The sequence below is a fragment of the Anastrepha obliqua genome, chromosome 1 (assembly GCF_027943255.1).
Source record: "Anastrepha obliqua isolate idAnaObli1 chromosome 1, idAnaObli1_1.0, whole genome shotgun sequence".
NCBI lineage: Eukaryota > Metazoa > Arthropoda > Insecta > Diptera > Tephritidae > Anastrepha > Anastrepha obliqua.
In genome coordinates this window covers 67,255,754-67,280,764 of record NC_072892.1, presented here as the reverse complement: position 1 = coordinate 67,280,764, position 25,011 = coordinate 67,255,754, and the positions used below count along the sequence as shown (strand labels likewise).

Below are 25,011 nucleotides of genomic sequence, written 5' to 3'. Positions count from 1 at the left end.
TCAAGTGGCTAAAATTCTCCATGATTTTGATAATTTTTTTTCTGACAGTGTTGCGCAGTTTCTTTTACTTCAAAGCATAATTCCATTTTTTTCATTTTGAATTACGAAAAACAAATAATGGTGGAACTTCTGCCTGAGTCTCTGCAGTAGTCTCGTAGTCGAACGGATAGTTTAAGTACTAATTCCTTCGAAAATACTCCATAGCCAACCCTATCCTCTAGTTTGGAACCATCTGTATGGAAATTTAATTCCCCCCTTCCACAAAACTTGACATAGCACAGAACAAGTATGTTATAAAATCTCATACACGAGTAACCAGCGCTATCGTTGTATGAATTCCGGTTGCATCAGTCTTCATCTAATATTAATATTAATGAAAAAAGTCAGTATTAAATTGTTTATTTTCCAGCTTCACCTGAAACTAAGATTACTACGCCGGAACCCTCATACTGAAGAAGTTTTCAGCAGCACGAAATACTCGAAGGCGCATTAATGTTCGTTAGCGAATTTTAAATGAAGAAAATAATTTATTTGCAAAAAATAATTGGTCCACAAATTTCAACTCAACTCGCATACCGATTTGTCTTTCCCAGCGCAATTCTCCGCTACTTAGTTGTAAAACTTTACAAAAAAAAAAATATACTCATGGGCTCATTAAAAACCAATCTCAATTGCTTGCTAGTACATATGTGTGCACGTATTACGTATATGTGCAAGTATGTGTGGTAGTGGATGCGAACAAATGTGACTGTGTGACTATATTGCTGTTCAATAAAGTGTACTTCAAAGTGCCACTGAGACACGTTAAGTGCGACTGTAGTAGTGGAAGTATGTTACAAAAGTTGCAATGAACAAAGTTAAATTAAAAATGTATACACGTTAACACATACATTCACGCATTTGTGCAATGGGGAAAAATCAGGCGACGGGAAGTCAAAAAAAGAGTTTTAAATTGGCAGAATGTGAGCTGCAGAACGAACTATTTCATAGGAATTCTTTTACGTAATTTTAGCGAAAACTTATCTATGGTATTTAGCAAATATGTTTCGATTAAAACTTCATGCAATTCCACTGTGCGCCGTAAAGCGTAAAAAAGTGATCGGCAAGTGTGGAAAAAGTTACGAAATAGGATCGACGGTTAATTCCACAGCTTATTCGGTATCGGAAAATTAATGATGTATTGATTTCGAAAATATATAGATTTTTCACCTTTTGTAATTCCAGTGGCAGAACCATTTCGGTCTTTAGCAACACATTTCGCAAGAAAGAATATTTTTTACTTAATAATAACATAACATAACATAACATAACATAACATAACATAACATAACATAACATAACATAACATAACATAACATAACATAACATAACATAACATAACATAACATAACATAACATAACATAACATAACATAACATAACATAACATAACATAACATAACATAACATAACATAACATAACATAACATAACATAACATAACATAACATAACATAACATAACATAACATAACATAACATAACATAACATAACATAACATAACATAACATAACATAACATAACATAACATAACATAACATAACATAACATAACATAACATAACATAACATAACATAACATAACATAACATAACATAACATAACATAACATAACATAACATAACATAACATAACATAACATAACATAACATAACATAACATAACATAACATAACATAACATAACATAACATAACATAACATAACATAACATAACATAACATAACATAACATAACATAACATAACATAACATAACATAACATAACATAACATAACATAACATAACATAACATAACATAACACAACATAACATAACATAACATAACATGACATAACATAATATAAAGTATCATAACATACCATAACGTAACATAACATAACATAATATAACATAACATAACATAACATAATATAAAGTATTATAACATAACGAAACATACAATAGCAAACATAACAAAATACAATTTAACCCTAATGAGCAAAACTTAACTGGCATAGCATAACATAAACGAAACTAACCTAAGCTAATATAAGCGAAACTATCCGAACCTTATCTAATCTAACTTTATTTTAACTTATCAAAAGTATCAACCTAATCTACCCCGATCTAATCTAAACTAATGATCATTGCACGTTAGGGTTTACTTAAGTTTAGCGTGTTTTTAAACTCTCACAAAGTGCCTGGAAATTTTCCTTTATAGAAAGCGTAAGAACGGAGTTCGATTTGGAGCCATGACTTGAATTTGTGAGCATTTCGTGTCGTCAAAAAAATGGCCAAATGAAAAGCAGGGATGAGAACTTTCTCTACCAGAGCCTCCTTATCCCAAGCATTAATTTTGCCATGAGTTCTAAAACAGTAAAATTACCCAAAAATTTCATCTTACTTTTCTTTTTCAAACTGACTTATTTTGCATACTTTTTGATCACCCCTCGCATACAATTTTCCTGTCTATGAAATTGTTAACAAACGAAAACAAAACCAAAATTAACAACCAAACCTCGCCTCTGCTGCTCGCCAATTAAACAACAACAAAACATGAATGAAATAAACAAAACAAAAAGAAAAAAATAAAAAAAACAGCAAAGTAAAATTAAACTTTCATATGACTTTTTACTTTGAAAGTGTTGCTCGCAGACCGCAAATGAGTTGGTCGTGTTATTCAGTTACATACATCAAATGCCGCTGTTATTTCGTCTTTGTATTTGTAGCTGGTGTATCTACACATACACAAACATGGACATTGTTTTGAAGTTCGGCGCTTCGCAGGCATGTAACTTTTAGAAAAGCAGAAAAAGTCCATAAAAAGTGCAAAAACAAAAACAAGTAAATGTTAGTGCAACTCTATCGCAATTTTGTGCTTTTAAAATAACACACAAGCCAAAGGATTAGCAGGGAAGTACAAGCACCCGCAGCGAGCAGGAGCCGGAGCAGCTGCAGGCACGTGGTGAATGGTGCTATGCTGCTGCTCCCTTTGGTGCACCACGCCCACTCAAAGTTTTATTTATTGTGTGTAATTAATCTCCAGCGTATTTTCCAGCAATCAGGCGTACACAAGCGCCGCAAATCGAGCGGCAGCAGGGCGTCCAGCTAAGCTAAACTAGCAGCTGAGTGGCGTCGGGCAACTGGACGCGCTGGGTCGCTTCTTCTTGTGCGAAGGATGCATGTTTTCGCTGTGGTTAAAGTAGTTTGCTGCTTTGCGATGCCAATGTTTTTAATGACGCCGCTGCTGCTGCTGTTATTCTTGTTTCTGTTACTGCCGTTTGAGTGGCTGCTTGTTCATTTTTTCCCTGTCTTTCTTTGTGTTGTTGGGCACTTCCCAATGTACTATACAAGGCAACTCAGTTACTCGAATACTTGCAGGTTTAATACCCTTTCTTGCATTCATTCTGCAAATTGCTGATAGCGCGGATTATTGGCGTATTTTGTTGGCATCGCTGCACCTTAATTTGCGCTCGTCGGTTTAGGCGTCAGCTCCACGCCATGGCAGTGGGTTAATTCTTTACGGGCACAAATTCCACTAAATGTATCATATATACGCTTAGCATTGAACTTCTTCCTTTTTGCTTCTTCTTCTTCTTCTTGTTGTTCTTCTTTTGCATCGCACTCAAGCGTGTTTTAGTCGCTGCCCTCCGATTCCCTGATGCTGGACTCGCTGTAATGGGAAAAGTTGTTTGCGCTTTGGCTGCTGGGAGTTTTCCACTACTAGACTTTGACGGCAATAAGAGTTTTTTTATCTATTTTTTTACTTTTTTCTTGCTTTGATTTTTTTTATTTTTTGACTTCTCTTTTTTGTTTTTATGTTTTTTTCTTTTTGGGTACCTTACTGTTTTTCTTGTTCAATTTTAGTGCTCGCATTGTTTATTAAAAAGCATCACTGGTATTTACGACAGCCACTCCCTTGCAATGTTCTTCTTTCTTGCACCTTTTTCTCTTGCACTAATTCTACTAACTTTTCCACTCTTCCTCGACTTTTTCACTCCTTTGCCAATCTTCTGCCGCAACAGTTTGAAGCACATTTTCTTTTTACTTGTTTTTCCTCAGTGTACTGCTTTGCATTACACTCCCAAATCGGCACTGCAGCAGCTTAAGTCAGTACTGCATACCACGTATCAGCTCCTTGAATTATCACTCGCAGGAGTATAAAAGTCTGACGTGGTTCAGTGTGCCGTCTGCAAAGTTTTATTTCGGTATTATTCCGCGCGCTCGCAAACAAATTAGCTTGTATTTTAAGTGCATTTCTGCCTAAAAGTAGTCTGCACCATTTTTTGTTAATCTAAAAGCACTTTCTTGTTTTGTTTCTATTTTTGGTTTTCTACTTCGATATTTATGTACTTTACCATGTGGGAGCATTGTGAGCTGTGTGGTCCTTTTTCCACTTTATTACTTCTTGCTATGAATTTCATGCATTCGATCTGATGGGCAACCTAGGCATTTGTGGCATATTTATTTTGTAAAAATAACTTTTGTGTTTTTTTACATTTTTCTAATCCTTCCTAAATTCTATGTCCAAATTTCAATGAAATCAGGGGAAATCTTTCGGAGTTATAGAACTTTAATCGAAAGAGACAAGCAAAGTAAAGTTCTTTTTGTAAATTTTTCTAATGTATGTTTTTGTCAGGACAAACTACAGCACTCAGACAGCATTAAGTCCTTTAGTCCTTTGTACTGCACTCGGGTTCCCTTTATAATTTTCTTTAAATCTACCCGACCTCCGCAGAAATCTGAGTAGATCTTGTGGTGCTAAGGAGCCAAGGTGGTCGCTTCTTAACACATCAGTACAAAAGACCTCAAGCCTGATTCGAGCAAAGGCCAGGCATACGCAAGAAAAGTGGTCCACCGTCTCATCCTCCTCTCCACATGCTGGACAGAGTGCACTGTTTGAGATGTCTATCAGTTTCAAGTGTCTCGCCCATAGTCCATACAGTCCATTCTGCTTAATGACAGAAGGATCTGCGGCAGTCGGTCGGACATGACAGGTAACATCAGTCTTGACCATCTGCAGCCTCTATCAGCCTGCCAAGCTCGCTTGTGAGTTGATGATTTCTAAATGTTGGTCCAAAATTTAAAGTTATTGAGAGAAAAACTGACGGAGATATGAAACTTTGATCGAAATTGTCTAGCAAGGAAACTTTGAACATTTTTGTTCTACATAAAGTAAGCAACATTAAATACGACGAGAGTCTTTTATATTTTGCATCTAATAATGACAGTAAACAGTAAAATAATAATAAAAATACTTTCCCTGTAAGTCAATACACTTCTGCATTTGCTTGGACCAATTTTCAAAGCACTTTGAACAATCACAAGTGGATAACCCCAAAACGAGCTGTTTAAAGGCTTCAACAGCTTTAACAGACATTGAAAAACTATGGTTTCGCATTTTATTTTTGATGTTCGGGAAGAAGGTGCCAAATATGGGCTTTAAGGCGGATTATCTATTAATTCTATCTTTTGATTGCTCAAAAACTCTCTCGTGTGAGCCGATACGTGAGAGCTCGCATTGGAAACACCCAAACTCTCGATTTCTGTTTTGTTTCCGGCGCTCATGCCGAGATCCGAGATAAGTCACATTGTCAAATTGACGACCAAATTTTCATGCAATATTAAATGTTTGTCGGTACCACTAATGCCCAAGCATGCATCTATTTCGTGACATGTCACATGACGGACTTGGGTTATTAATTCAGCACATCATCGTTTGTGACGCATCAACCGTTTTTGGACGGTTTTCACCAAATTCAGATTCCAAGTACCGACGGCCACATTGGAGATCATTATACTAGCGTTTCACACAGGATTTTTATGGTGCCTCAACGCCAAAACTCGAAGTAAGTTGAGCAAAACACACCTGCCTCAGGCATTCACATCAAAAATGGTAACAAATCCTCGCTCGAAAGTTATGCCTCATTTCCATCTTTTGGGCGAAATGAATTTTTCAACTCACTAAAAGTTGGACAAGTGAAGTTTGTAAGCGAAAATTTTATATTTACTCATCGTCCGTAGCCATCAGCCGTGAAATTCAACGGAGAATCTCTGTTTCCAACAAGTGCTACTTTGAACTAAGTAGGCAATTGAACAGTAAAGTCCTCTTTCGACGAACGTAAATAACACCCTGTAAGGCTTTCACCATGCCCGTTGTAACGTATGAACAATAACAACATCCGATGCGGCGTCCCTTGGAGTGTTTGAGAAAAAGATTATGTGGAAGAGTTTTGGACCATTGCACATTAGTGACGGCGATGGAACAATGAGCTGTACGAGTATGAGCTTTACGATAACATAGACATGGAGCAAGGGCTTCGTTGGCTGGTTATGTCATCCGAATGGATGCAAATGTTCCAGCTCTGAAAGTACCCCATGGGGTACCTGCTGGTGATAGCAGAGGAAGAGGAAGGACTCCTCGGCGTTGAAAAGATTATGTGGAAAAGGAGTCGACTTCACTTAGTATTTCCAACCAATGCCGGTTAGCCCAACAAAGAAATGAAAAAGAAAACTCGGCCAAAATCGCTTAAACAGTTATGGCGCCAATCAAAGAGAAGAAGAAGTATATTGGCCATTCATAAGCTAGTTTTGCAAAGTCGAATGAGTTGTATAAGAGCTTAATACATATAATTATACATAAATGTATTGTCAGGTCTTAATATGACATGCTTACATTTGACAATTTTTACTTTTGTTCACTATTGAAAATGAAAGAATCAGCTGAATAGCTCACGTATCCAGTGTCATGACAGCTGTTTATTTACGAAAAAGCTGAAATTGTGTTGGTAATATAAAAATCAACGCAGTCTGCGGTCATATTTCTTTGTTCAACGAATGATTGGACGATATGGGAGTGAGTGTGAAATGAGCAGGCAAAATTCTGCTACCGAGGCCCTAGTGACGTAGCAGCTGAAGTTACTCCCTCAATTTCGTTTTTCAGCATAGGGAGCATCAGGAGAGTACAAAGAATTTTCTATGCCACTTCCGCGCATTCATCAGACGTGGCTGGTGCATTTTTGGATGAAGAACGGCTGGAAACAGTCACCGACGCAAACACAGTGCTCTGCATTATATTATTCCCGTAGAACCCTGTCAGCTGGTGTTGCACGGTGTTGCCAAGCAGTACATTTCGATATCATTTACAAAATAAACTAAGAACAATTATAATTTTTATTAAAATAACTTAAAACCACTGTTGAATAATGTTAATTATAGATAAATGAATTATTTGCATTTGTTGGTTTTTGGCTTTGGGTTATTAAACAAAGAAAATTCGAACTGATAACGCGGATGTGTGAAAAAGTGTGTAAGCAAAAATATCAATGGCAACATCGTGTAGATACAACCAAACACATACGCACACAAACCGATGTATTGTGTAAATATGTAACTAAAAGAACGCAGTTGTTCTCTACGGGATGAGTTTTGCTCAGTTTTGTGCTCGTCAGGGGCTGCGGTAAGAGGCTACGTACATCAGTCACTTTTTTCAGCATAAGAATGGACGAAACAGTCTCTCTTTTCCTCGGCTGCTGAGATTTTTAAAAGAGTATCAAGTTTGCAGCGGAGTAAAGAATTCCTACCAGTTTTCACCTATCATTTAAGTCCTCTTTCTTGGCATTAAGTGCTATGGGAAATATTACTTGAGTGTTTGGAAAATGTTTGGCCACTTACACGTTTATTTCAGAAATTTTATATGGTTGAAAAGTTTCAGCAGCTCAATGCGAATTGAGATTTTTGGATTCATCATATTTATATCCAACTTCGCGGATATGTTGCCTGGACTTCAGTGCAGCTCAATGTAAAGATTATTGAAACAATCACCTTCGTTACGTTCCGCAGCAGATTCTTAATAGTTACAGGAACTTCTATTGTGCTATTACATTTAGTTTTTGCATTGAAATGCGCCAAAATAGACCATTTTGTTATTTTTTTAGAATATCGCTGTGCAACGCTTCGCTTCAGTCCTTCCTGTAAGCATTAGAAATTACTTGTCGAAAATTTCTTCACCTTGCATATTTTTGAGCGCCAAAGCAAGCAACATTTATATATATGCGTATAGTAAATATGCACATACACATATACACATACATAGGAGCGAATTTGCGTGCACCTTACAAAGCAATGCATTCACGGGGTGCGCCACTGCTCGCTTGCATAGTTTGGCATATTTCGTGGCACGCCACTACCCAACCATATACTCCTTAAGGTACCGTTAGCGTTAGCTCTAACACAAGTGCGCTTTACTATTATACAAACACTGGCTATGTTTGTGCATTTGGCTCAGTGGCTCATCCTTCGCTCCTACAGCTTGCCACCGGCATTTTGCTTTGTTTGGCTGGAATATTCAAAGTATGCACATAAATCGTTAACCCCCTACTTGCCTCCTGCAAGGCAACCTCCTAAAAGTGCTGCTTACTTGCGATCTCTGCAGTGTCATTTTTGTGTGCAATAGCGGAAAATCTTCCTACGATCTTCATCCTTGCAGCAACTCGCTTAGCCGGAAATTGAGTGGTTAGATGCAAAAATAACAAATTTGTACGTGGAAACTGGAGGTAGTATTACACAAATATGTAGTTTATACTCGTAGAATACTTAGCATTCAGTATTTTGGCATTTCAGTGGAAAGTTTTCTGTTGTAATAAAGCAAAATTTCCATACGAGCAGCGGGCGAGTTGGTCGGCGAGAAACTTGGGATGTTGCTCAACTAAGCAGGCTCCTATAAGTCATTGTTCGGATATTTTGCCTTAACTTTTTGTTTTTGTTGTTACAGTGAACACATTTTCTGCTTAGTTAGACTAATGCTTTGTGAAGACTAAAAGGGAATAAATGAGAATTATGAGAAACTTTTTCAAATAATCGGTTTCAAACTTCTTTAATGTGCAAAACAAATACGAATTTGGATCAAATGCGAAACATGGAATTGTTGCTGGAAATTTAGGGTTAATTGCAAGAATTTGGTTTTATTTAAATTATAATTCCAGGATACCGCAGTGTTCAAGAAAATGAAATTGCCGATGAATTGGTTAAGTGCGGATCCGCGGTTACCACACAAGGACGAGAGTCAATACTCGAAATCAGCTCTGTAGGTATCATGAAGTGGATCAGAGATTACACTGTGCTACAAAAAAAAAAAAAACGAAATACACCTGACAAATTACACACTGTAGGTTGTTTATATGGTCGAACAATGCATAAAAATATTTTTGTTATATTTGTTGTACCCTCCAATTTTTATTTATTTATAAAAAACCGTTTTTTCAGACTTTGCGCGGTAATCTACGGATATCTGAGTCATTTTTTCACCGATTTTCAATATTTTATATGTTTTGAAAATGATATTGTCAGACCTTTCAAATGATGTACAACCAGTAATTATTCAAACTAGTTAGTTCTGATTTTTATTTGATTAAACTTGGAGAAAGTGCTTTTTTTATCATTTTTTTAACTTTAACAATTTTTTATTGCATAATTTTACAACAAAATTAAAGATGTTTGTTAATATTCTTTGAGTGCATTTATTAACGAAGAAATTAATGTATTACTTTCAATAATCGGATAAAAATTGCGTAAACTACGCTGGTAGTATTTTCAGGTGTATTTTCAGGGTTGCACCGTGTTATGTATGCAATTCACATAAACAGCGATGGTTGATTCTAGAACTCTGCAAAACTGCAAAGTGTTTTGTGACAAGCCCGAACAGAAAACTGTCGAACTTTCTTCTAAAACTTGGTAGAAAAGTCGTACAGTTGATAGGCGGTATTATTGCAGGACACAAGCCACGGGGTAAGCATATGACCACCATTTTATTCATTGTGGGAACGATTTGCCGTTTCCACGACAGTCGGTTCTACGTTACCGAAACGACCCTGATTTATATCCAAGGACTGTCACTCCAGCGGTATTCCCCGTATGTAAAAATGGGGAATGTTTATGCTGCTACAACAACAACAACAACAACAACAACAACAGGAACCGATTTGCCTGTCTTGCTTAAAGAGGAGCAATTTTATGTGTAAATGACTATGAATTTTTGGTTGCGATATCATGAGAATGTATAAAATATGTTCTCTCAAACTGGAGGTTATTTTCAGATTTCCCCGTTTTCCCAATCTGGAAAATGCTCCAGGACTATCTATCTCTGCCTCGGTCTCTATCCTATCCTATCTGTTTCTCTCCTATCTCCTTTCCCCCTTGACTATCAACCCTTTCACTTTCCAGAGCTTCGAATACAATAGCCTTTTTAGCCTGAGTGTTTTAGGAGTTACTAAATCTCTCGGTCTTGTTTTGCTCGCCTTTTTCAAATTTCAGTTTCAGTTGCACTTTAAAATATTACTCAAACTACATATCTGTCCATCAAAATCGCTTTCCCTTTATCTCCTCTCTGAAAATTTATGGATACCTTGCCAAAATAAAGCCGATTACACTTTGAGGCTAAGAAAGAATCAAGGAAATTTTTGAGCCATTTAGCTGAAGTGAGCCGAATTTCTGAAAGAACAGTCTACATTAATACAAACAAAGAAATATGTACCAAACGAGGTCAGGTCTGGTAAATACCGCTGGTGGAATAAAACTTCCATCGGCAGTTTTATGGATATACTGCATTATACGACTATGGGTCAGGGGCTTTTGGACTCGTTTGGACAATTTATTTCTTTCTTATTTCATTTTAATACTTTTTTTTAGTGAAAATTCGGTTAATTTTTTCCGAAAAACCATATGAATCCAAGTTTCAAAGACTGTGTAAATTAAAAAAATAACAAAAAATATTCATCAAAATTGTTAATCAGAATCTTTAGAAAAATCTCGAGTATGCAGTTTTATAGACCATTAAGTTCTGGTATAATAAAACGTAAGTTTCAAGGTCGCCGTAGCCGAATGGGTTGGTGCGTGGCTACCATTCGGACGTGCGAAAGATTCGAAGCTTCGTGTTTGAAACAACAAAATGATAGAAAAAGTTATATTTTCTAATAGCGGTCACCTCACGGCAGGCAATGGCAAAACTCGGAGTATATTTCTGCCATGAAAAACCTACTCATAAAAAGTCATCTACCATTCGGAGTCGGCTTAAAACTGGGGGTTCTGCCATTAGTGGAAAAACAACAAGACGCACACCAAAAATAGGAAGAGAAGCTCGGCCAAACATTCCATTAAGTCTAAACAATAATTATATGTATTTATAAAATGTAAGTTTCAAGTGACTCAAAAATCGCGTTAATTTTTGAGGATTTATTTTCTGTCGGTGTTGAGTGGTTTTTCTATATACATATAGTAAATCACAAATTGAAATCATTCGTGCAGAAGAATCATTATCTTCATAAAAAGTTAGATGTCATTTTACAGAAAAATTCCAGATTTTCATATGGTTATTACCATCACGAAATCAAAAATGGTAAAATTAAAAAAAAATCTAATTTATAAAAAACTTTTTACTTAACATTTTTTTTTTAATTGTAATTAATTTTTTTTTATTTTACACAATTTTTAAATTTATACAAAAGTTTTTACAAAACAATTTTTTTTTTAAATTTACCTTTTTTTTGAATAATACCCATATAAAAATATACTATAGAATTTTATAAATTTTTTAATTTAAAAAAAGCTTTTACTAAAAATTTTTTGAATTTTTTGTTTGTTTTTCGTATTTTTTATCGAAAAAAATTTTGTTGTAAAAACTTTTTTATAAATTGGGCCGATAGTCTTAGTAGCTAGTGCCTCTTTTTTGTAATATAATTATTTATAAATATATTTCATTATTAATAAATAAATAAATTTAAAAATAAACAAAAAATGTAATTAAAATAAAAAAACATGTTTACTAATTTCAATTTTACTATCTTTGATTTTGTTATTACTGTATTACCAATATGAATTTTTAAATTAAACTTTTTTACTATAAATATTTTTTTTAGTTCTTGACAAAGAACAAAGCCTATGAAAAGCAAAGCCGATGGAAAACATTTGTTTTGTTTTTTCTTAGATCAACAATTGGTTCACTTACAATTTAAAGAAAAAACGACTAGCATGAAAAAATTATAGCAGAGCAACTTTACCAAATTTCATAAAATTCCAATCCAATTGCGTTGAATTTTTAGGCGGGTGCTTTGCACAGACACGTGACGTGTTTTGCTCCACATTCAAGTTGTTTTTTCTGTTGATGCTATCGTCGAACGAAATAATTGTTGGCGGTAAAAATACTCCTTCACTTTCACCTTGTTTCGAGAGCCTCGTTCCAACAACCACACAACATCACTTTCTTCTTCTTATTCTTCTTCTTCTTGATTGGTGCGATAACTGCTTAAGCGATTTGACCGAGCTTAGCAAAGCGCGCCAGTCGTTTATTTCTCCTGCTAGCCGGCGCCAGTCACTTTCGCACTATGAATATTCGGTTCCGGAGTCAAAGTACCGAGTTGGCCAGGCGTACGGTTTTCTGAGCTTAGAGTTATCATGGTGTAATGAGCCCGGTTTTTGTTCCTAGCCACCACCCGATGCGGAAATGATTTCTTTTGTGATGTTCAAGAAATTTTTCTGACATGCCAAATCACATTTTGCCGCTAAATATATTAAACTTTGAAAAATTTGAAAAAAATAGTTGCTCTTTTTTAACTGTATCTTTTAAGTCGGCGTGAATCTCTTTACGTTTGAGAAATTAACAAAATATATAAATTATTATTTATTATTTTTTTCATATTCGAAAAATATTATGAAATATAGAACACTTTGCAAATCGTATCTGTATCAAATAAGGTGTGGGTGACAGTATGTACGCAACTTTTCAATGAAAATATTTATTAGGTTGTAGTAAAATATTTGTCTCTTCCATGCCCTAAAAGTAGTATTTGTTTAAAACTTACCTACACTCTATATTTCTCGTTTGAAGTCAAATTTTTTGCGTAAATTTTTTTTATATATGTTATTTCTCTTTTAACAAAATGACGAATTCACTTTTAAAATTTTTCAATAATCTTCCTTTTTTCTTCTTGTTGGTATTTCAGCAATCGTGCAACAAGAACGTCACCCATGTCATAACGCCATGCCTGCCGCACGAGTTTCAATGTCGCGATCGCATTACCTGCCTTCATCACAACTGGTTGTGTGACGGCGAGAAGGATTGTCCTCATGGTGATGACGAACTGCAGGCAAATTGCCGCAATACGACATGTCGACCGGATCAATTCCAGTGCGGCGATCACACCTGCATAGCAGGACATTTAACATGCAATGGCGAGGCCGATTGTGCGGATCGTAGCGATGAGCAAAATTGTGGTAAGTCGAAGAATTTAATAGACTTAAAATTTTTAATTAATATATATAAGAAATCGAACTTTCGCATGCCTAAATTGTTTTTCTTATCTGCTTTTAGGTATTTCTAAAATCACCAAATGCAATGCGACCACACAATTTGATTGCGGCGGTGGACAGTGTATCCCGCTTTCCAAAGTTTGCGATCGCAAAAAGGACTGTCCAGATGGCGAAGACGAGCCGGCGGGCAAGTGTGCGGTGAACGAGTGTGCAATGAATAATGGCGGTTGCATGCACAAGTGCGTTGACCAGCCGATTGGTTATCGCTGTGAATGCAACTCTGGGTAAGTTTGTTGACTATTGGATTCCCTTTATCTTGCAATTTACAAAAGTGCTCTTAAACGAGCAAAACATAATTCGCGGCGAAATTTTTGTAGCTCAGTTATTGGGTGTACGGAAACGTGTCTCCTTGAAAAAAGGGCGGACCATATCTAGTAGGGAAGCTCTGGATCTCCTATTAGATACTCACTTTCCTGGCAGTTCAGGCATCCATAATAGGTCTGCCATCCTGACATTATATTATAACGAACATTTCAATGGAAACTTTGACGAAATCGTCCCTAAAGCCAAGATTCGATGGACGGCTAATAATTTCAGACCTTATAAATCACCTCGAACTGACCGTATTGATCCAGTAGAGCTTCAGCGAATGCTTGATCTGGCGATTAGGTGCTTCTAGCACCGCTCATACAGTCTTTAGAGGAACTCCTCAAAGATGTGTTCTTTCTTCTCTTCTGAGGAACTTGCCCGCCAATGATATGCTTTTAGCGCTCGCTTGCCGCATGTGACAAATATCTTTCAACTCGAAGCGATCTAATGCAGACCGCGCTTAATAAGCTGCCTGATACGCTCCAAATAGCGGTTTGAGTGTTAACCCTAAAAAAACAGTGCTCTGCTCAAGGAAATATAGAATTCCACAATTTGTAAAGCCATCATTAAAAGGTGTAAGGGTAAATATTTAGGTGTAATTCTCAAAGTTAGGTGTAAGTTCGAACATGATTTAGAGGATATGATATGGGAAGCTACTGTTGCTCTATTTTTGTGCAAAAAGGTCATATGAGGCAGATGACAGATGGGGTATTTCTCCGAAGAACACTCTCTGGCTGTATGTGGCCATTATCAGACCTATCCTCCTTGACGGAATTATAGTCTGATGGGCGGCTCCCGACAAGACTGGTTTCAGAGCATTCCACGCATGCCGCTTATATGTATCAAGGGCGATCTTAGAACCACACCTTCTGATGCTCTGAATTCTCTTTTCTTCATATCTCCCTAGATTTGGTTGGTAAATAGAATGCAGTTAGCAATGCTGTTTGACTTATATGTTGGACACTCGGCCATAACAGTCGGTCTGGCTCCAGCTAATCCTGTTGCATACTGTTTTGATGAACCATATTTTAATCGATTATTTGGTACTAGAATTGCTGCTAGACGTGAGTGAATAGAATAGAACTTCGACAAGACCCGCTAGCACGCGCAACATGGAATTTCTCCAAGTATTCTTTGCCGACCACGACCTCTACACCCTTGCGGGTTCTTGTCCAGTGCCATTCTCGTGATGCTATCTGAGGGTTTTCTAAGCGTGTGACCTAACCATCGCCACCTTCTACGTTCGATTTGCTATAGGATGAGTTTCTAATTTGTTGAGGAACATCACGTCATTGCTGATGGTGTTCGACAAGAATATTCTACAGACAAACAGGTGTTTGTTGACGAAAGATTGTAGGCTCTGCCATCAAGCATTCTATGTCTTGCTTTATTGTAGTTGACTCTCATAGGCTTCGTCTTGGCGATATTGACCTCCAACAGTACGACAGTGTGCGCCAGCCGCCTGTCGGTCCGCCTTCGCGTGCACGTTAGTGAGTTTTTAAGAAAGACGAATCTGCCTATCGCCGTAGTCCAGGTCCTCAAGATATCTGGTGAAACTCCATATGATGCCTCTTTTGTGCAGAACGAGTTAGGTTACGTGCAGGATGAGTTACAAAGATTTTTTTATAATAGACTCTTAATTCTGCAATCGCTCCCTTGTTATTGTATTTCACAATTCATTACTTTTTAAATATATTTCCCTCCACACTATGCGAATTTCATCGTTAAGTTCATTATCACCAGTCACATTTAAGCTCATAAGCGAGGAAATCACGTACTGAGCAATTTTTAATTAAACATTTCCAAATTCCGAAAGCTGCAAGGCAGAGGCATAATTACATACGCATGACCAAACAAACACTACATACTCACACGCACGTGTACATACACACATACACAAATACATATGCCTGAGTATAAATCACTCTACTTAAGTCAACGTTAATTTTCGCTTCCAATCTGATTGCTAACAGTATTTGCTCTAATCCCAAGATGTGCGAAAGCAGCGCGCAGAACAGTGAATTACACTGTGTGTGGTTGAGAGGGTGAGTGTGAGTGCGAATGTGAGTGGGATTACGAGTGTGAGTGCAAGCCCCAAGCGCGTTGACCGGTTGGCTGGCATTGATGGTGGCCTCTTGTATGCTTCATAGGTAGCACATACGATACTTCAAGTCGACCGTAAAGCAATCAATTTCGAAGTTTTTTCATTTCAAACCGATTCCATCGTCTACTTCTCGCATTCGCACGTTTTCCGAGCCCCTCAATTGTCAGACACCTACAACCATTAGCGTAGCCGTTTACTCCACACACAAGTACATACCTATACAACGACCTGTGACTGCATGCCGCACTCACTATCACATGTGTGTGTGTGACCCAGTCTAGTTGCCTGCCGCACCATTCTCCTCACCTATCATAACTGACTCCTGTCGCATTTAACTAACCATTCCATTTTTAACTTTTACTTCCAGCTACAAACTGACCGATAACAAAACCTGCGTAGACATAAACGAATGCGAAGATCCGGGTGCTTGCTCGCAAATCTGCATCAACGAAGTTGGCGGCTTCAAATGTGAGTGCGAGGCGGGCTATATGCGTGATCCACGCAACCACACACGCTGCAAGGCGACTGAAGGCCATGCATCCCTGCTGCTGGCGCGCCGTCATGACATCAGGAAAATCGCCTTGGACCACATGGAAATGACATCGATTGTGAATAATACAAAATCGGCAACTGCATTGGACTTTGTCTTCCGCACTGGCATGATTTTCTGGAGTGATGTATCCACACAGAGCATTTACAAGTGAGTATTGTGGTGTTGGGGGGAATGAGAGTTGGACAAATGGGAATGAACAATTGATAATAGCAATGAATTCTGGAATCAATTCAATACTCTATAGGAATGAGACTATTGTGAATACTGGATGCAAACAAAGCCAAGCTAATGGCGGAAGAAAGCAGGCATTAATATGTATTAGAATCTCAAAGCAGAGTCATATTTTCTTATCATTATTTCATCTTGGATATGCGTGAGAGACTTCTTGACAGATGTGCTGCTGATGTCTGATATGTATTGTAGTTATAAATTTTACTTTAATTCCGCAAATGTACATAAAAAAATGGGTACTGCTTTACCATCAGAATTACAAAATTTATTTTGCTTTAAAACTTCCGATCAAAAGCAACTGAATTAGCTCAGGAATTAGTTCCTCTTAATATTTTTTTTTTATTTCTTCCATAAAATATTATACCTATCGTTATACAATAAGTAATTTGATTGACAAAAAGATGGAATGAGAGTGATATTGAAGAGCCAATGCCCCCAAGCTCATAGAGAAGAAATATACATATTATTAAATATGTTAAATTTAATATTCGGGCAAACATTTTCATCGAAAGCAATGCAGATATTAAAGCAATTATGGTTCCTTGGACTAACTCGGAATGTGTTCAACAATGCAGATCCAAAATGAATGAACTATGCGGCAATGAGCAGCTCATTATTTACTAGATACCAGGACTCAAAGCTATAGATAGAATGGAGAGACCCGGTGAGCTCGCTAAGCAGGTATTCGCTTCCCGAGATTGAACACATCAGAAATATATCCATCACTCTTCTTTCTGAAAACGGAGCTGAATGAGCTACTATGTTAACTCTGGGAACACAGTCGATATGCGAGCACTGAACTTCACACAAAACTGTCAAAACTGTCATAACGCAGCCAAAATGTGCTTAGTCCAGAGCGATGCGTGTATCACTTGCAGCGAAGCTAGTGGTACTTTGGAACACCAACTTTGCCACTGCCCTGCTCTTCGTAGGACTCCACTCGGTTTGTGCCTAAGATCAACATATTTCTCATCCTTGAAGGATATTGACAAAAGACTTAAAAATTCGACTCCAGTTACATAGCACTAGCAACGCAATGGACCCTAGAGGGGGTGTAAAAAGATCACTCTATACCCAAGGAAAGTCCAAAATAGCATCAAAGTTTCATTATTTTATTCTTTTCGTAAAATTTAAAAAAATTTGCTGCCCCACATCTGTTATACGGGCTTAAGCAATTTGGATCGAGTTTAACAAAGCGCCCCAGTTGAACACATCTTTGTGAAGCCAAGTCCGTCTCCAACTGATTTTTCCAACGTAACGCAGGCCATAAAAAAGTTCCTTATGAAAAAACCCATTTGCCGTTCGGAGTCGGCTTAAAACTATAGGTCCCTCCATTTGTGAAACAACATCAAGGTGCATGCTATAAATAGGAGGAAGAGCTCCGCCATATATATAATATTTTCAGAGCTAAAGCTTTTATGTCCATTCGGACGACATGGCCTACGTAACACTCGTCTGCCTTCTTCCTACACTTGAGAATGCATTCTCTTCTCCTGTATCTTTTCGTCTAGCACTGCCTGCTTATATAGCTTCTTAAAGCTAAAATCACTATTTTTCTATAGTTTATTAAAAGAGTGTGCATTTTTGGTGGAAAATTTCAACTCATCAGTTTGCTCTCGAACGGGTATTTTTTACTTCCGTTGAGAAACTTTGCAAAAGTAAGCCTAAAGAACTGTTAAAATGTACCTTATAAGCCTTTTGTGTAATGGCTAAACCTAAATTTAAAACCCCCTAAGATACAATAAGGTTCATCGAGAGCTAGTTTTAGCGAATAGGAAAAATTTCGACCAGAACTCAATTGTTGTTTAACCTGCTACAGTATTTGAACCAAGGTATCTGAAGCTCTTTGTCTAGAATAGGTGATGGTTGGGCTCCGATGACGGCATTCAAAGAACGAGAGTTCGTAGAAGCTCTGTTGAATGTCGCTTTTGGCTCGTCTGTATACTGAGAAGTCCAGTGGATGTCGAGTAGAGTTCTGAGTCACATCGGTTATGACATAGACATCCCTTAGCAGTTCTGATATAAGTATTTTGGCAGGTCTGTAGTCTCGTCCACAGTCATTCCCATGGCAGCCGGTTCTACGTTACCGGAATGGGTTGGGTTTTTCCCGACTAAGCGCAGCTGCTCCAGTAAACTATCCCTGTCTAGGGTATCTTACCCCGTACCCCTCGTCCACTGTGCCACTAGTTCCAGTCGACCAGCTGGATGCTTCATAATTTAGAACTGGTCGTCCGTATTAGTTGGGATATCAGAAATGTTGGGAACTCAATTGGCTTCATTAACCGATTTTATTTTTGCACATTAGCTGGAACGAATTGTGGAAGAGTAAACTTAATAAAAACGCAAAACTTTTCTAAGTCTAAAGTTGGTCAGTAATTCGATTAACCATATTAAGAGGTCGCGTCAAGAACTGACAACTCGGTAGAAACTGAGAGCGCTTGACCATTTACATACTCTTGATTTTGCAGCTTCAGAAACCGAAACTTAGGCACTTTGCAAAGAAAGCAAGAGATGTGGCTCACACAGAAATCGACGGAGAAACACAGTACTTTTACTTATGTGTGCCTAGCTACTAAGAATATAATTAAGAGTTATAACCTTAGTTAAATTAAATAATATCGAATTCAGTAGAGGCTTGCGAAATATACTAGAACCAGATCTTCGCTCAAAAAACTCAGAAATTCGACAGTGTAAAAATAATCGCTCTACTCGAAAAATTTAGTTGCATAAGATAAACATCCAAAAATGTATTTCAATTCACACACAGTTTCTACCGCACCCTTTAGTGCACAAAATGCTTGCATTTCAACATCAGAACCAATTTCTCATGCAGCCATAATGAAATTAAATATTTATGCGAATAGCTCTTCTCTGCAACATTTAGATTTTATCAAACACCTGGACGATTGACTAATAAATGCTTGCATTTGCGAAAGACAAACAGTAATGGATACTCATTAAATATTCACGGTTTTGGGTTTACAATATTCAATTGCATATTTGTGCAGTTACTTTACGAGCTTCGAAAACCTTTGCACTTTGCGAAGATACTGCACTGACCCCACGGGCCTTTCGGTTTCACATAACGTTCACGAACTGCCAAATAGCAAACACACAAATACTTAGCTCAAGTTAATGAGTTTCCCTTGAATGAAGGGGCATATGTACAAACATACATAGTACATACAGGCATTCACCAGCTCCATACAAAGGTCAGTTAAGCGGTTTAATGAGCTTTGAGCGCACCAGAATAGCTGGAACGTTTAGTTAGTCACATTTAAGGAATTAAATGGGTTTCGGCAAATTTGGTTTTGGTGGATTAAGATGAGATGTATACTTTGGCTTTTGAGCATAACACACCTCTACCACATCTGCCACCCACATACCAATACAAACTTATACGAGTACATATATTTCCAAACTCAACTACACAATTGTGATCGCTGCTATGAAATTTGATTTCAATTACCGATTTCGCTTTAGATATTGCGGTTGCCACTTGACCTTTGACTACGGGTGGCATTTATTGACGCATCCACAACTTAATTGTGCTTTAATGGTAACCACAAAGATGGATTGAGTTTTGAATTGCGGTTTGAATAGCAGAAATTTGTCAATGTGTGCGTGTTCACTGTAAGCTTTGAGCCTTGAAGGATGTACAGCAAATAGCTGAAATACACTCACAGCTTCATATGCGCTTAGAGAGGGAGAATTTAATTGTGCTACAGTAATTAGAATAATGAAGACATCGAGCGAATATGGCACATCAGAAGGTAATGTGAATTTTGAAAAAGCAGCAGCTGCCGTAGCCGAATAGATTGGTGCGTGACACCCAATCAGGAGTGCGTAGGTACGAGTCCCCGTGCATGAGACGGCAAAATAATAGAAACAGTTTTTTCGAATAGCTATCGCCGCTCGCCAGGCAATGGCAAACCTCCGAGTGTATTTCTGTCATGAAAAAGCTCCCCATAAAAAACAGAATCGACTTAAAGATCCCTTCATTTGTGGAAAAACAGCAAAATGCGCGCTACAAAAAGGACGAGAAGGTCGGCCAAATATCACACAGAAGTGTACGCGCCAAATATGTTTGTTAAACTTAAAAATTTCTGAAGTACATCGCAACAAAAATCAAACATTTTTGTTACACAGGAAAAATTGTATTTACAAGTGAAGCCCTAGTCAATAATAATGCTGCGTTTCTCAGTTTGGCACTTCCTCATCAACTTAGGTTTTTAAGGGACTTGAAAGCTTTGCAAAAAAATTATTTAAATACTTTGACTCACTCTATGATATGATATTAATATGGATACCAAACGAAACGATATATCCATCATCCTCAAAAAAATGTATGTTTTCTTATCGCCGGGGTAAATATAGATTTTTACAACCTCCACTGCGCATACTTTATTTCATAAGAGAAAAGTGCAACTATGACTTTTACGTTTCTATTGAAACAGGAAGTAGAACGAAGTCGAAAAAGTTATAAAGCAAACAAACACTTTTTAAACCTGTTTTTTAATGACTTTGTGGTCAGGATTATAAAAAGCTTCTTAGTATGATTATAGCTAAATAACTAATTTGGGCAGCGTCCAAATTATGTTAATTTTTTTTATTTGTCGACTTTAGTATCAAGTCAGTCCATGAGTTGCTGCGTTTTTAAAGGTGGTTTTAAAATTAATAAAAAAGATGTTTAAAGTATTTATTAATCAATAATATATTTGCCTTCATTATTTACAATGTCTTCCCAACGTTTAGGCAAATTTTTAATTCCCTGCTCTAAAAATTTGTTATCCTTGGAGCCAAAATATGCTTCGATATCCCTTTTTATAACTTCTTATGAGGAGTAGTTCTTGTTACTCATATGAGATTGAAGTCCACGGAAAAGGTGATAATCACAAGATGCAATATCCGAAGAGTATGGTGGATGCGGCATTAGCTCCCATCCGAGCTCGTTCGGCCTGCCTAATGTTTGCCTTGCGGTATGAGGAACGCACCCCTAGAGATGGCCTTCACGTTGTCGTAGTGAAACAAAACTTTGCGTCTATTCACTAAAGATGGTCGATTTTTGTTAAGTGCCTCATTCAGGTTTGATAGCTGATAGGAATAATAATCAGCAGTTATCGTCTGGTTTGGTTCCAGAAGTTCATAATAAACAATATCGGCCATATCACACCAAATAGACAAGAGAAACTTCTTGGGGTGAAGGCCATCTCTAGGGGTCGGTTCAGTAACCAGTAACAATACGGTTAAAAAAACTTCCATTTTCAAGCCGTTGCAACAGCTGAGAACACACACTCACTCTCTGATGAAGGGTGGCGACGGAAAGTCTATGCGGAACCAATTTTCTCAGCTCTGAAACCTTTCCCAACTGAACCAGGGGCCTGTGAACTGTTCCATGCGATTAATTTAAGTTCTGAGCTATCATATCGACTATCAAATTTGGCTCAGCTTCCACGAGTTCGAGCAAGGCACCGGAGTTAAAGACTTCAGGACGACCAGCGCGCGGAGCATCCTCCACGTCGCAGTTACCATTTCGGAATTTGAAAACCACTTTTGCGCAGCCCTTACACTCACAGTATCCTCTCCGTGAACAGTGTTTATTTCAGCAGCAGCAGTTATTGCATGTTTAGAACTTTTATAAAAAAATACAAGACGAAGACTCTTTATTTTATTTTTTAACAACACATGATTCTATCCGCAATTAAAATCACTTGCTGAATGCACAATATATCAAAGAAAATATAAATTTTTCCGTTATATTTCGCGAATGATTTTTTGTATGCAAAATTCGTACAAAAGTGAAATTATGGGTAAAATATGCACGAACTTATGTCTGACCTGATATAATAAAAAGTAAACTGAGTAAGTTTCTAAAAATTTCAATGAAAAGTTTTTATGCAAATTAAAATTATACTATATTCACTTTTAAAGTTTACTTTTTAAGTAAATTTTCTTCTTTTTTTTTGAGGAAAATATACTTTTTAATTAAGTAATTAAAAATGTTTGGTCGCTTAATAAATTTGTTCACAATTTTTCTACAAAAAATATCTTTTTAATAAGCTTAAACTATGCTCTCATAAGCGTGGAATGCCATTAAGCACCTCAGCCCAGGGTTAGTGGCTATCTTCACTGACTCCTCCAGACTAAATAATAGAGTCGGCAGTGGCATCTACTAAGAAGTTCTTTAGCTGAGTCTTAGCCTATTGCTACCTGTCTACTGTAGTGTTAAAATAAAAAAGCAGAAAGTTTTCTTTGTATTTCTTCGCTTTTTGCTAGGCCTAGTAAATGGGATGGGAATAAGGATTATTCTATAGATTTTTCATGTTTATTATTGGGCCAGAGAAGATTGAAGAGGAGAAGTTAGTAAAACGTCTCTCTACAAGTATTCCTCGTTATCCCTAGCCTAATATCTTTAATGAGGCTTGTTTCTAATCACTGATTTTTTTTCTCGTCCTACTCCTTGAAATAAAAAAAAACCTGAAGGTGCTACCTCAATCGAATTTTAGTTGATATCGATCAAAGTTTAGTTAGTTTAGTCACAAATCAGTTAGAAGTAAAATATTTTGGGTGCTTTGCAAACTCTTTCCTTATTAAAGAAAATATTCAATACAGAGCTCAATGCAAAATATTCTTCATCTAGGGAATACATTTTCTTTAATCGCAGATTTATTCTCAGCTCGACTTTAAGCATCCGCTCTGTGAGTGCACTTAGGTCCAATGCGCGTGTCTCAACATCCTCAACCAGTGAAAAGAGGAGGTACTCTTTTTTAAACGCGTGGTTGGAAAATAAATGCCTCTCAAATCAATAAAAGTGGTATGGCAAGAATCCTACTGGCAACGACAGCAACTTAATTTTTTCCAGCGTTATATGAGTGTTAATTAAATTTTTGCAATTTAGATTTCATTACTTTTGCCTTAGCAACTCCATAACTTGAATGTTTACTGACTATTGTCATTGCATTGATATTCAATAAATATTCACAAACTACATTTTATTCTTCTTCACTTCCGCAATGTGTGACCACAGAGCACCCATCGATGAGGGCAACGACAAAACCATCGTACTAAAGGAACACTCAGTGACATCGGATGGTTTGGCTGTCGATTGGATTTACAATCACATCTACTTCACAGACACACACAAATGCACCATCGAGTTAACCAACTTTGATGGCAATATGGGTAAAGTGCTCATTGAAGATGGACTGGACATACCGCGGTCGATAGCATTGGATCCGATAGAAGGGTGAGTAGATGAAGCAACACTGGGTGAGTTGAGAAAGACAGATGAAAAAATAAAAGGCGTACAAGCAATGACATGAAATAAGCAACTAAAGCGAATGCAAAAAAAAAAGAAAAAGAAAGCAAAAAGAAAAAAAAACTGAATACGGAAAATGTGTGCAACAGCTGTTAGTACGCTGAGACAAGCACGAGCTGGCGTGTACGAAAACGTAACTGCTGGAGAAGTGAGTGGACACAGCTGATAGATATTGAAAAACTCTAAATGAATGTATGTATGTTAGGATGGCCGAAAAACATTTTTTTTTTTGTCATGCTACCTCCTAAATTTTTTCTATAGCCAAAAAAATGAGTCACGCATATTTTTAATTTTTTTGTTTATTTAATAATTATCAATGCTGCCAATGCTTTGAAAATAAGCGTTGAATTTCAAAGAAAAAAATTTACTTTTCCGTAAATTTGATATAAAATGTTCATCGAGCGATATTATTTTATCACTCTTTTCGCTTCATTTCATAAAAGTCCAATAGATACCTTAATAAAAAAAAAATAAAAATAAAATAAAACAACACTTTTTATAGTGGATTTGAAAACCTGCCAAAATTAAAGCCAAAGAAAATTTAGTTAAATGCAAAAAGTTTTATCTCGTTATTTTTTTTTTTATTCTTGACATCATTTTTTACCCGTTTATGACAAAACATTAAAAGGGGAGATAAAATAATGTGCAAATATTCTATACCAAATCTATTGATAATCGCATTTTTTCCTATGCAAATTCAATTGCGGCGCCGTAGCCGCATACCATTCGGAATTCACAGAGAGAACATTGGTTCGAATCTCGGTGAAACACCAAAATTAAGAAAAACATTTTTCTAATAGCGGCAGGCAATAACAAACCTCCGAGTGTATTTCTGCCATGAAAAAGCTCCTCATAAAAAATATCTGCCTTCAAACTGTAGGTCACTCCATTTGCGGAACAACATCAAGACGCAAACCAAAAATAGATGGAGGAGCTCGGCCAAACATCCAAAAAGGGTGTACGCGCCAATTATATATATATATATATAAATTCAATTGCAATTTTCAAGGCATTGTTGGCAAGGGCTAGTGGCGCAAAATTAATCCTCCACTCTTGGTTTGCGTAACTTTTTTACTAAATAAAAAAAAATATTTTGGGGGATGAAAATAATTATTACCT

The 25,011-nt window shown here is 37.0% G+C and overlaps 1 protein-coding gene across 3 annotated transcripts in view; it reads left to right on the top strand.

The window, feature by feature from the left end:
• LOC129252933 (very low-density lipoprotein receptor-like) overlaps positions 1-25,011 on the top strand; it is a 230,684-nt gene that overhangs the window by 73,990 nt on the left and 131,683 nt on the right. For all 3 annotated transcript variants that reach the window (XM_054891123.1, XM_054891122.1, XM_054891121.1), the window contains exons 4-7: positions 13,011-13,281; positions 13,379-13,601; positions 16,158-16,490; positions 23,602-23,820. In XM_054891123.1, the coding sequence (XP_054747098.1) occupies positions 13,011-13,281; positions 13,379-13,601; positions 16,158-16,490; positions 23,602-23,820 (1,046 nt within the window). The remainder of the gene's footprint in view (positions 1-13,010; positions 13,282-13,378; positions 13,602-16,157; positions 16,491-23,601; positions 23,821-25,011) is intronic.